General features: G+C 39.1%; 1 protein-coding gene across 3 annotated transcripts in view; it reads right to left on the bottom strand.

Annotated features, from left to right (window-relative positions):
* The window catches only part of ME1 (malic enzyme 1), a 193,688-nt gene that overhangs the window by 30,199 nt on the left and 149,545 nt on the right, over positions 1–13,944 (bottom strand). For all 3 annotated transcript variants that reach the window (XM_047763152.1, XM_047763158.1, XM_047763167.1), the window contains exons 8-9: positions 5,256–5,353; positions 3,409–3,522 (exon numbers count right to left, since the gene is read on the bottom strand). In XM_047763152.1, coding sequence (XP_047619108.1) covers positions 3,409–3,522; positions 5,256–5,353 — 212 coding nt within the window. The remainder of the gene's footprint in view (positions 1–3,408; positions 3,523–5,255; positions 5,354–13,944) is intronic.

Here is a 13,944-nt window from a genome sequence, read left to right as displayed (position 1 = left end):
CTGCGGCTCATGGAGGTTCCCAGGCTAGGGGGCCTAATCGGAGTTACAGCTGCCAGCCCAGGGCACAGCCACAGCAACACGGAATCTGAGGTGCATTTGCCACCTACACCACAGCTCATGGCAACACCGGATCCTTAACCCACCGAGCAAGGCCAGGGACTGAACCCGCAACCTCATGGTTCTTAGTTGGATTCATTTCCGCTGAGACACGATGGGAACTGCAAGGACATATGTCTATAACATTTAAAAAAAAATTTATTAGAGTATAGTTTACTTACAGTGTTGTATTAGTTTCAGGTATACAAATATATCCATTCTTTTTTCCCATATAGGTTAGTACAAACTATTGAGTAGATTTTCCTGTGCATATGGTAGATTTTCATTAATCATCCATTTTCTATAGTAGTGTGTATATGTTAATCCTACCCTTTCAATTCTTCCCTCCCACAACTGTTTTACCTAAGCTTGGTTTTGAAATCTGTGAGTTTGTTTCTGTTTTATAAGTTCTTTTTTCTCATTTTTTACTAGAGTCCACATATAAGTGATATCATATGGTATTTGTCTTTGTCTGACTTACTTCACTCAGTGTGACAACTTCTAGGTCCATCCATATAACATTTTCATGGGGAGTTGTAATTCTTGGCTTGAGTTTCTCCCACTAGGCTGGGACCCCCCCGAGACCAAGGGTCTTACTGTTTTCCCGCAGTAAGTATAAGGCCTGATCCATAGGTGACTTCAGCCAGCAGATGTTATTTCATGACAATACATGTGTACAATTTTTTACCGTTATGCTGATTATTTAAAGCAACACCAATTTCTGAGCTGAGAAACTGCAAACTCTGGTTTTTTTGTATACTATAAACAATTACCTTGTTATTATTCATTGTTAATAAAATTACTTTTAGTTGGTCCTCAGGAGATATTGTGAAAGTACTTTCTGTCTTGTTTCACTGCTGCATAGATATGCATTCTCTACAAAAAGTTTATGCAGGGGTTCCCATTGTGGTGCAGCGGAAACGAATCCTACCAGGAACCTTGAGGTTTCAGGTTTGACCCCTGGGCTTGCTCAGCGGGTTAAGGATCTGGAATTGCCGTGAGCTGTGGTGTAGGTCACAGAAGCGGCTTGGATCAGGCGTGGCTGTGGCTCTGGTGTAGGCTGGCAGCTGTAGCTCCGATTAGATCCCAGCCTGGGAACCTCCATATGCTGCGGGTGCGGCCCTAAAAAGAAAAAAGACAAAAAAAAAATTTGTGCATGTGCTTTTTTCATTTAAAACAAAGTTAGTCTACATCTTTTAAAAAAACATTTTTTCTGGCTTTAAAAGAATACAGTTACTAAGAATTTGGAATACACAGAAAGGCATTACAAAATATATATATATATATATATATATATATATATATAATGGCTGCACCTGCAGCATATGGAAATTTCCAGGCCAGGGACTCAATTCAAGCTGCAGCTGTGACCTACGCTGGATCCTTTAATCCACTGTGCTGAACCAAGGATCGTACCTAAGCCTCCACAGCAACCTGAGATGCTGGCAGTCAGATTCTTAACCCACTGTGCCCACAGTGGGAACTCCAAAATTAGTATGTTTTAAAGTAATATGTACTTGATGCTTTCTATGACTTTTATATACAACTCAACTTTTAAAACAAAATAGTTATATATTTTTTCCTTTCTTCATCTAACATTATATTATGAATCCTTTAATATTATTTATAGTTCTTAGAAAATAACTCTAACTTGTATATAATACCGATTTGGCTATTTCTCAATTCATTTCACAATTATCCTTTCTTTAGGTAAATATCACAAATCACCATGATAACGTATGATGAAATATTTCACTATTGGAAATAATGCTGTGGTAATAGTCTCATACACAAGATACTGTACACATTTCTGTCTCTTTGGTATAGATTCTTAGAATGGAAACTGTTGGATCAGAAGTACAAACTCTTTCTTTCTTTTTTTTTAGGGCTGCACTTGCGGCATATGGATGTTCCCAGGCTAGGGGTTGAATCAGAGCTACAGCTGCCGGCCTATAGCACAGCCACAGCAATGCTGGATCTAAGCCGAGTCTGTGACCTAAACCACAGCTGGTAGTAATGCTGGATGCTTAAGCCACTGAGCGAGGCCAGGGATGGAACCCGAGTCCTCATGGATAGTAGTTGGGTTCCTTTCCACTGAGCCACAACAGTAACTCCCAGAAGCATAAATTCTTAAAGACTCTGGATACACATAAAACAGCATTCCAGAATACTTGTATACATTCACATTTGTTTCTGTATTAAATTCCTGAAGACACTGGTTATTTTGAAAACTCACCTCCACGTGGAATGAGGATTTACATGTATTTTCTCTAGCAGTTTAAGGAAGAGTAAGTGATGTGCACAGCTGGTAGGAGTAATAATAATGCCTTCTAACTGTGGAGAAATCTGGTCACTTACCTACTCATTTTTTTTTTCTTTCTTTCTTTTTTTTTGACTGTACCCACAGCATGTGAAGTTCCCAGGCCAGGGATCAAACCCATGCTACAGCAGCAACTTGAGCTGCTGCAGTGACAACACTGGATCCTTATAACCTGCTGTACCACAAAAGAACTCCTTACCTTTCTAATCTTAATCAGGTTTTCACGATGACCCTATGAAGTAAGTACTACAGTCTCTATTAAAGCTGGGAGACAACCTCAAGTAAGTTAACACCGAAACAGGAGCAGAGAAAAGAGTAGCTATTTCATACTTTTCAATCCTTTCTCTCCAGCTAGTGTGCAATTTGACAGCTAGCCCTTAGTGAAAGGAGCTGTACTAAGTGTTTCATCTGTATACTTAGCCGTATTAAGTATCAAACTGCCTCCCTTGGGAACTAATTTATGTGGGCCGACAACCCACAGAGCTATAAGGAGCCTACTCACATCCCAGACAGAAAGGAGAGCTGAGCCATAGTTTTCTTCTTTATTCAGAAGAGTATCAGTATCATTGAGGGACATGGCAATTCCTATATAATGGCTACTCTTTAAGCAGCATTGGGGGTAGGGTGGGTGGAAGGACCATCTTAGAGATGAGCATCCATAACCGTCCTTCTGATTAAAACTCTTACCTGGGAGCTCCCCTTGTGGCTCAGTGGAAACGAATCTGACTAGCATCCATGAGGACACAGGTTCAATACCTGGCCTTGCTCAGTGGGTTAAGGATCCTTCCTGTATTGCCGTGAGCTGTGGAGTAGATCGCAGACTTGGCTTGGATCCCGTGTTTCTGTGGCTGTGGTGTAGGCCAGCAGCTGCAGCTCCGACTGGACCCCCTAGCCTGGGAACCTCCAACATGCGGCGGTGCGGCCCTAAGAAGTCAAAATACAAAAAAAAAAAAAAAAAATCTTATATCCGGTTAAAAATGACAAATTCTTACCTTAACTATTAATCCTTTTGAGTCAACCAACCATATCTTCTTTATGGCTTTCTCTTTTGGGAAACCTTCTTTTTCCATGGCCATAACAATCAGGTGTGCAATCCCTAAGGCAGCCTAGAAACAAAACTTTTAAGTTATTCCACATAATCCCTCACCAAGAGTTACTTTCACCTCATTTCGTCTTGGTTTAAGAAACTGCAAAATGGCACTGTCTATTGACCTAAAGAGCTATAATTATGCATTCATACTGGGAGGAAAGTATTTTTGCCACATTTGGATTAAACTAAATGACAACTCCTTACTCTTCTTATTACAGCAGAATCACTGTTGTATGCCTTGCTATTTAGCCACAGATAAACCAGTGATATCCTTGAATGTTCGTATCTTTAATCCTGTTCATACAAGTAAGATTTCCTTGAACAAGAAAAAACTGAATTTAAAATAATGAACTGCTTAGCCTTGCTTATTGGACTGTACTGCTTATTTTTTGGTTCAATCTCTGCTAATTGGATTTGAAGAATAAAGCCTGGTCATTTGGATGGGAACTTGACCAAACAGGCAATAAAATGAAACACATAAAATTTGTGCTTCCAAGCATTTATTTACTCTCTTAATCTGGACAGAGAAAGTACTGTGAAATTTCTTGCAAGATTAAAAGAATCAACTCCTTTGGTATATGATTATTTTGTGATGACCTGTGAAATTTCCAAAACCTTTTCGGGGACAAACAAGGGCCAGTTTTGAATCATTCAACCATGAATATCTCTGTCCTGCTGAGTACCAAGAACTGGCCTGTGGCATTCAACAAAACCCTTTGAAAATTTAAAGAAGTTTACTAAAATTAAGTACGGCATATGACCATTCACAGAAATAAAAAATGTGCCAATTTTAATGAGCTTTAATTTCACCTTGGTTTTTATTATGAAGTGAAAGTTAATTTGTAACTTACATTCAGAATACTTTCACATGTTTATATCTTGGCATGTAAGTTTAGCTTCATGTACTTTGTTTTACTTTAAAATTAACATTAAAACCAAACAACAGACATAGTTTTTACGAGTGTAATGCATTTATCCATGATCATATTAAATTTGAAAATTTAAAACTTCTTAAAATATGTATAGTCACAAAGTATTTCCCCATTTATTACATTCTACAATTCTAAAAAGATTTTGGTAGCTTTCACACAAGAAGCTCAAACTAAGTTGTCATTTTAACTTCTATTTTGGGGGTGAATTATTATCACTGGAGTCTAATTTTTTTTTTCAAATTATTAACTTACAGAAAAAGATAACAGAAAACTAAGTATTAATTTGTATTCCTGCCATCTCCTTCCAACAGTTTAAATGTTTTAGTTCTTTTTCATGTAAACAGTTATGCATGATGAATCTCTAGCTCAAAATATTTTGTCTTAAAAACTTGTATATAGTTACATATATATTCATTGAATAGTGAGTGAAATTATGTATGTGACACTGGAGGATACTAAAAGTTAGCATCAGATATAACAGCTTCAGTACTGAAAGCTATCTATGTATAATTCATCCTACATTGGGAAATTTTTTTGTTCCAACATGGCATTTTAAATATGTGTAACAAAAACTTATGGCAACCTTTGGTAATCTTACAAACTGAAAACTGTGAAAAATATCTATGCTATTATATGGAAGTCTTCTTTGAGAAATTAATATGACTCGATACTTAAGGTGGGATATCTTTTGATAAAACGTATAGTTTCAATGAATTAAAACTTTGGAAGACAACCTCCAACTTCAAATTAATAGATCATCAGAATGAATGTGATGTTCACTGAATAGGAGAACGTAAGCATCACATGAGGCAGGTACCTCTCCAGCTCCTTGGAACAGTATCGTTTGATCAGAAAGCTTGTTCTTGGTGATTCGAAGGGCTGCAAGGATGCCAGCAACCGCAACAGATGCCGTTCCTGCAGCAGGAGACATGGCAAGCCATCCTCAAACAAGTTCTGCAGAATCCCAAGCCCCCAGCCTCAAATCCTTACTCACATCCTGAAATCATCATACAGCAGGTTAACTGGTGCCAAAAGGGAGCCTGTGAATGTCTGATTCAACGCTTGCATTGGGCAGGAAATTCTCAGTCTATCAACATAGTCTTTTAGGATAGCAATGTACTACTATTGAAAACTTCTCCAAAAGTTAGGTTCAGTGCATTTGATGATGCAGTGAAGAAGAACTTGGGGTTTGGATTCTCATATGGATGTCCAGCTCAACCTGTTTATGAGGTGAATGAATTCAGAGAAATTATTGTGTCTACCAGTTTCCTCAGCTGTGAAATAGCTGGACTATCTGGACTTTCTTGCTTTTTTGGCCCGGCCCATGGCACAGAGAAGTTCTGAGCCGGGGATCAAACGCAAGCCGCAGCAGTAACCAGAGCCACAGCAGTGACGATGCTGGATCCTTAACCCACTGAGCCAACAGGGAACTCCAAAATGTTTTAATTTTCAATTGTAAAAACTAACAGCCCATTGTGGCTCTGAGGGTTATGAACCCACTAGTATCCATGAGGATATGGGTTTGATCCCTGGCCTCACTCAGTGTGTTAAGGATCCGGCATTGCCGTGAGCTGTGCTGCAGGTCACAGAAGGGCTTGGATCCTATGTTGCTATGGCTGTGGCATAGGCCGGCAGTGGTAGCTCCAATTCGACCCCTAGCCTGGGAACTTCCATATGCTGTGGGTGTGGCCCTAAAAAAGAAAAAAAAAAAAAAAGAAAAGCGAAACTAATAGTTAATAGCAGTTGAAATCTGGTGTCAATACAGTCTTTAATCAGTTTCCTACCTATGACAAATCACTGGCGAATCCCAAAGGTGCTGGAAAAAATTAATGTTAACAGTTATTTAGGATAAAACCTGAGTTTTCCTGATTATGCCTCATGGTAGTAGAAACCTCACTGTTCTAATTTTATTACTTTGCCATATAAGCTTTCACAGATCACAGAGTGGTTCTTATGCTTTGAACATAATTACATAGCTCAACTTTTTTATAGTTTATGTCTGAAAAAAAACCCTGCAGCTTCCTGCAACACTTCTCAGCTATATCTGCAATTTACTCTTCTACCTATGATTCCTAGATCACTCAGCTGGGCAGGAAATTCTAGTGAAACTTTAAACATCCTCATTTGATTTAGAAAAAACCCCAAAACATAGATCAGAATAGGTTTGATGAATGACACAATGATGAACTGTTATGTATGCCAAGAACCAAAGATGCATTAAACATTTCACCATCGGCAGATTTGTTTTGTTTGTTTTCTTTTTGTCTTTTTAGGGCTGCACCAGAGGCATATGGAAGTTCCCAGGCTAGGGGTCCCGTCAGAGCTGTAGCCACTGGCCTATACCACAGCCACAGCAATGTGGGATCCAAGCCACATCTGCAACCTACAGCACAGCTCACAGCAATGTCGGATCCTTAACCCACTGAGCAAGGCCAGGGATTGAACCTGCGTCCTCATGGATGCTAGTCAGATTCGATTCTGCTGAGCCACAAGGGGAACTCTAGATTTGTTCTTTTCAATCTTTTGGTTGTCTGCTTCTTTCTTAGAGATAGTCATAAATTATGGTAGTCATAAATAAGATCACTATAAATGATAATTATTGAAGATTAGTGTGTGTCGTGTGTTTTTTATTTAGGAACACATATGGATCACAAAAATAAAATGCTTGCAATTTTGAGACACCACACCATGCAAATAACTATGAATTGAAGTGAATTCCGTATTACATATTATTAGTAAATGAAAATGAAAGTTTATTAGTAAAAATATGGCTGGTCTATGTAGAAAAGATACCACGGCGGGAATAGAATAGGATTATCTCGTCCAATAAGATAGATGCACTAGAGTTGTTAAATAGGCAAAAAGGGATTTTTAATTAGAGAGGTAGAGCTATCCAGTCACTAGACAAATGCTTATTCACAAAAAGCATCTCAAGCTGCCTCTATGTTGGCCAGAGTTTGGATCTGAGAAACTCTAAGCTCTCTTCCAGCTCCAAGATTCTATAATTTTAAAGGTCTCTATGTATTTTACCAGCACTGCAATATTTAACCAGTTAAAGTATTATCAGCAATCACTGCATTTATGTTATTGTTTTTATTTTATTTTATTTTATTTTATTTTATTTTATTTTATTTTATTTTATTTTATTTTATTTTATTTTATTTTGTCTTTTTTTAGGCTGCACCCACAGCATATGAAAGTTCCCAGGCTAGGGGCTGAATCAGAGTTGCAGCTGCCAGCCTACACCACAGCCACAGCAACAGCAATGTAGGATCTGAGCCAAGTCTGCAATCTTTACCATAGCCCACAGCCGGTTCCTTAACCCACCGAGTTGAGGCCATGTTTTTGAATATACTGCCTCCCTACAATTTATATTCTCACCATCAATGTACAAGAGTATTCATTTGCTTAAAGCATAATTAACAATTAGAGTTTTTTAAAAAAACTTCGCCAGCATGATAGAGAAAATGAGTTACTCAACTGCAGTTTAATACACTTTTAAAAACTTGGTGTGGTTAAACTTTAAAGCATAAATATGTTCAGGTCAATGGTATTCCTTCTTTTGTGAAATGTCTGTTCTATCATGTCTGATTTTCATCTTTTCAATTATCAGAGCATTTAGCAATAAGATTAGGCTACATTTACCTTATTTTTAAAAATCCTAACAATCAAACTAGTTTATTATGTCAGAAATTTCTATGTAAAATATTCAATGTCATATTAGGGAACAGCCATTCCAGGAAGGGAATTATGTGAAGAAAAATCTCTTTTTGTAGCTTATTTTAAACAATCAGGGGATGTGACCTTATTATTATTTTTTTTTTTGATCTGAATTTGCTGAATTCTGGTCTTCAGATTATACTAAGCCTCAAATTTTTTAACAGATTTAAAAATTTGCATATTTTTTCTAGTTAGCAATAATTTATAATGAGAATTACTAAAATCTAAATAAATTTTGAGTCACAATCTTTATCCTTTAAGATTATTTTAGATCACTAGTATAGTAGAATTTGAGTATTTTAAAAAATCAAATACTTTTCATGAAATTGGTAACAAATTCAAATAACACATCTATTTAAAAAAATTAAAAAACTTCCCCCAAGGGTCCAGTGTAAAAACATCTATTTACATGGCAAGACAGTAATAATTACCTAATTATTTTTATTGGCACTAGACTGCAATTCCTATGCCCACAGTGAGGAAAGTATTACATTTGTGGGCAAAATGGTAAAAACATAAGGTTAAAAAGGTAAAACAGAAACATATGGGGAAGATGCGTCACTAAGGACACTATTTTGGTATGGAAAAATCACTAACTGGTTTGGTCATTTCTAGTCAGAAACTGAGTAACTTGCCAAAAGTTTCCCTTTTTTGGCTGCACCCTTGGCAAGCAGAAGTTCCAGGGACAGGGATCAAACCTCACTGTAACCTGAGCCACAGCAGTGATAATGCTGGGTCCTTAACCTACTGAGCCACCAGGGAACTCCACCTAAAGTTTCCTCTAATCAGAGATTAGACCCATCTTTTTCAAACCTAACTTTCTATTGGCTAAAATTTCTATGTGGAAATATGTAGACTACATGTGTGCAGATTATATTTAGGACAGATTAGTTGGGGTGAAAAGCTATTATTTAATCCCTCCACACTGGCATTAAATAACTGACACATTGCCAGGGCCTCCTCTGTGGTAGATTCTTGGGACAATTCCACATGCAGTACTCTGGCCTCCACTGGGCATCTGCCTCATATTTCTTGTGCTCCTGACTCTAACTCGGATGCAGCCCAGGCCTTGAGGTCTAAATTCTTGGCCCGAATTGATAGAAATCCTGACCCTAATTCCTAATGGCTCATTTTGCTGGATGATGGGGATTCAGCATTCTTTTTCTTCAACTAAACTCTGATACCTATTAACTCTGCATAATGATTCGACAACCATGCAATACCAGTCTTTAACTTCTATACATACATTTCTGTGAGACCCACAAAATCAAAAGAGAGAGAATGTTAGGAGTTCCCATAATGGCTCAGCGGTTAGCGAACACCACTGGCATCCATGAGGATGTGGGTTCCATACCTGGCCTTGCTTAGTGGGTTGAGGATATGGTGTTGCTGTGAGCTGTGGTGTAGGTTGCAGAAGTAGCTCAGGCCCTGAGTTGCTGTGGCTCTGGCATAGGCCAGTGGCTACAACTCTGATTGGACCCCTAGCCTGGGAACCTCCATATGCAACAGGTGCGGCCCTAAAAAGACAAAAAAAAAAAGACCAAAAAAAAAAAAGACAGAGAATGTTAAAGAAAGGACAGTATAGGTTCAACAGTTAACTGGGAGCTACTTTAGAGGCCACAAAAGGAACTTAGAGACTCTGGTCTCCAAAGCCTACACCTGTGGTATCAAAGACACTCTCTCACTACGCACCATATCTTCAGGTTAGAGTTACTGCACATTAAAATTAGACTGTCTTGAACTAGAACAAACAATCCAAACATTTATATGGAACAACAAAAGACCCAGAATCGCCAAAGCAATCCTGAGAAACAAACGTTCCCAGACTTCAAGAAATACTACAAAGCCACAGTCATCAATATAGCGTGGTACTGGTATCAAAACAGACAGACAGACCAATGGCACAGAATAGAGAACCCGGAAATAAACCCTGACACCTATGGTCAATTCATCTTTGACAAGGGAGGCAAGAACATAAAATGGGCAAAAGACAGTCTATTCAGCAAGAATTGCTGGGAAACCTGGACAGCTGCATGCAAAGCAATGAAACTAGAACACACCCTCACACCATGCACAAAAATAAACTCAAAATGGCTGAAAGACTTAAATATATGACAGGACACCATCAAACTCCTAGAAGAAAACATGGGCAAAACACTCTCTGACATCAACATCATGAATATTTTCTCAGGTCAGTCTCCCAAAGCAATCGAAATTAGAGCAAAAATAAACCCATGGGACCTCATCAAACTGAAAAGCTTTTGCAAAGGAAACCCAAAAGAAAACAAAAAGACAACTTACAGAATGGGAGAAAATAGTTTCAAATGATGCAACCGACAAGGGCTTAATCTCTAGAATATATAAACAACTTATACAACCCAACAGCAAAAAAGCCAATCAATCAATGGAAAAATGGGCAAAAGACCTGAATAGACATTTCTCCAAAGAAGATATACAGATGGCCAGCAAACACATGAAAAAATGCTCAACATTGCTGGTTATAAGAGAAATGCAAATCAAAACTACCATGAGATATTACCTCACACCAGTCAGAATGGCCATCATTAATAAATCCACAAATAACAAGTGCTGGAGGGGCTGTGGAGCAAAGGGAACCCTCCTGCACTGTTGGTGGGAATGTAAACTGGTACAGCCACTATGGAGAACAGTTTGGAGATACCTTAGAAATCTATACATAGAACTTCCATATGACCCCCACAATCCCACTCTTGGGCATCTATCCGGACAAAACTCTACTTAAAAGAGACACGTGCACCCGCATGTTCATTGCAGCACTATTCACAATAGCCAGGACATGGAAACAACCCAAATGTCCATCGACAGATGATTGGATTCGGAAGAAGTGGTATATATACACAATGGAATACTACTCAGCCATAAAAAAGAATGACATAATGCCATCTGCAGCAACATGGACGGAACTAGAGAATCTCATACTGAGTGAAATGAGCCAGAAAGACAAAGACAAATACCATATGATATCACTTATAAGTGGAATCTAATATCCAGCACAAATGAACATCTCCTTAGAAAAGAAAATCATGGACTTGGAGAAGAGACTTGTGGCTGCCTGATGGGAGGGGGAGGGAGTGGGAGGGATCGGGAGCTTGGGCTTATCAGACACAACTTAGAATAGATTTACAAGGAGATCCTGCTGAATAGCATTGAGAACTTTGTCTAGATACTCATGTTGCAACAGAAGAAAGGGTGGGGGAAAAAATGTAATGTATACATGTAAGGATAACCTGACCCCCTTGCTGTACAGTGGGAAAATAAAAAAAAAATTATAAAAAAAAAGAAAGAAAATCAAGTAAAATTCAGCTGAAGACCATAAAATGGCATATAGTGACAATAAAATGGCATATAGTGACAAAAAAATAAATAAATAAAAAATAAAATTAGACTGTCTTCATTTCTTTTCCGAAATCTTCTAAAGACTCACTTTCTCATGAACAAGTACTCAAAAACATTTAATACAAAAAGAAGAAAACAAAGTTGAAATAACATCAACATCTCTGCCATGAAAACGGCAATAAAGTAATAATGTAACAAAAACCACAAAGGATTTCAGGAAAAGAAAGATGGGACTTTAGCTGCCTCAAAGTGTATAAAGAGACTCTTTACTGTTTTTTTTTTTTTTTTTTTTTTGCTTTTTAGGGCCCCGCTGGCAATATATGGAAGTTCCCAGGCTAGGGGTCTGATCCGCATATACCACAGCCACAGCCACAGTAATGCAAGATCCAAGCTGCATCTGCAACCTACACCACAGCTCACAGCAATGCCAGATTCTTAACCCACTGAGTGAGGCCAGGGATCGAACCTGAGTCCTCATGGATGCTAGTCAGATTGTTTAACCACTGAGCCACAATGCGAACTCCAAGACTCATTACTTTTTTTTTTTTTTTTTGTCTTTTCTAGGGCCGCTCCCATGGCACATGGAGGTTCCCAGGCTAGGGGTCTAATCGGAGCTGTAGCCGGCGGCCTACACCACAGCTCACGGCAACGCCAGATCCTTTAACCCACTGAGCAAGGCCAGGGGCTGAACCTGCAACCTCATGGTTCCTAGTTGGATTCGCTAACCACTGCACCACGATGGGAACTCCCGAGACTCATTACTTTTAAACACGTTATATTTTTATAGCTATGTGACCCTAAAGGACCTAAGCACAGTAAATTTTTAAAATTATATTCAGAAAGTACATTTGGGGTGATGGAACATTTCCACAAATAATTATTTGTCCACAATATAAACTCTGTGAGAGAACTATTATCACCCTCATTTTATATTTACATCTTTCTGTGACCACCTCATTTTCTTTCCTTTTTTTCCCTTTGGCCGCCTGGTGGCATATGGAGTTCCCAGGTCAGGGATCAGACCCGGGCCACAATTCTACACTGCAGCTGTGGCAACTCTGGACCCTTAACCCACTGCTGGGATGGGGATTGAACCTGCATCCCAGCGCGCTCCAGAGAAGCCACTGATCCTATTGTGCCACAACAGGAACTCCACGATGACCTTGTTTTCAATGGCATTCATCTTACTCCACTTGGGTAACTTTCCTCCTAAAGTTTTGTCTTGGTGCTTTCCATCACTCAGAACAACTCCTTCTTGGGAGAACTACTTTTAGAGAACCTCACTCATCATGCTCTGTAATCTCCTACCTTTCCAGTTCTTTATTCAATTATTCCCATGACACCTATTCTTTTTTTGTTGTTGTTGTTTTCTTGGCTGTGCCTGCAGCATTTGAAAGTTTCCAGGCCAGGGATAGAACCCAAGCCACAGCAGTGACAATGCCATATCCTTAACCTGCTGAGCCACCAGGGAACTCCTATCTATTTTTTAACTTCATAGGAATCTAGGCCCTTTTGCTCTACCTACCTGTCCTTGTATCTTCACTTCCTTTTCTGTTCAACTTAGTCCTATGGTCACCACTTCAAACTTAACTCTTATCCCACTGTCTTTCTCTGCACAGATACAGTAAAATACTCAGTGGAGACAAACCCAACTGACCCTCTTGGCCTTGCCTACCCCTCAGCTCTTGAACTCAAGCTGCTCCTCCTGGTGTCATGATATATTTGTGGTATTCACCTTCGATGGATCCTCAACCCCCTCTACTGAGTCTTTTTCTCTTTCATGGTCAGGTGGCTCTCTAGTCCTCTATAGCAGTTCTTCTGGATTCCCTTGAATCTTGAATTAGGATCACATTTCTAATCCTACCTCTTCCTTCAAAGAAAAAAATAGAAGCCATTATCTAACTTCCTGCCATAGATGAGAAAATGAAAACTCAGAGAGGTTAAGTACCTTGATCACAGTCCACAGCCAATGAGGAACAGAGCAAGTCAGTTAGATCCCCCCCCTCAGCTCTTAACATCTACATGTTACAATGCCTCTCATTTTCTCTTTCTCAGTTACTGCCCTGCCATTCTGCCAGTTCTTCAAGGCCAACTTCGAGGCTCCATCCTTCGCTCTTTTCCTCACCTTCATTATCAAAAACTAATCCTCTGTCTGTTTCTCGGTCTTGACTGGCACTTGCCTAGAACCAGGTACCACCATCATGTAATCAGGCTACAGCAACAGCCTTTAAAGTTTGCTCCCATCCAACCTATTCTCAACATCAAAGACAACGCGAGGGATCTCTCTAAAATGCAAACCCATCGTAGCCAACCTAATTCTTTAGTTCAGCTCTCACAAACCCTTGTCAACCCAATCCTTTAGGCCAGAGGTTGGCCAACTCTGTGCACATGGCCAGATACTAAATAATTTA

The sequence above is a fragment of the Phacochoerus africanus genome, chromosome 2 (assembly GCF_016906955.1).
Source record: "Phacochoerus africanus isolate WHEZ1 chromosome 2, ROS_Pafr_v1, whole genome shotgun sequence".
Classification (NCBI taxonomy): Eukaryota; Metazoa; Chordata; class Mammalia; order Artiodactyla; family Suidae; genus Phacochoerus; species Phacochoerus africanus.
The sequence above is the reverse complement of the archived record's forward strand: the minus strand, read 5'-3'. Positions and strand labels throughout refer to the sequence as shown.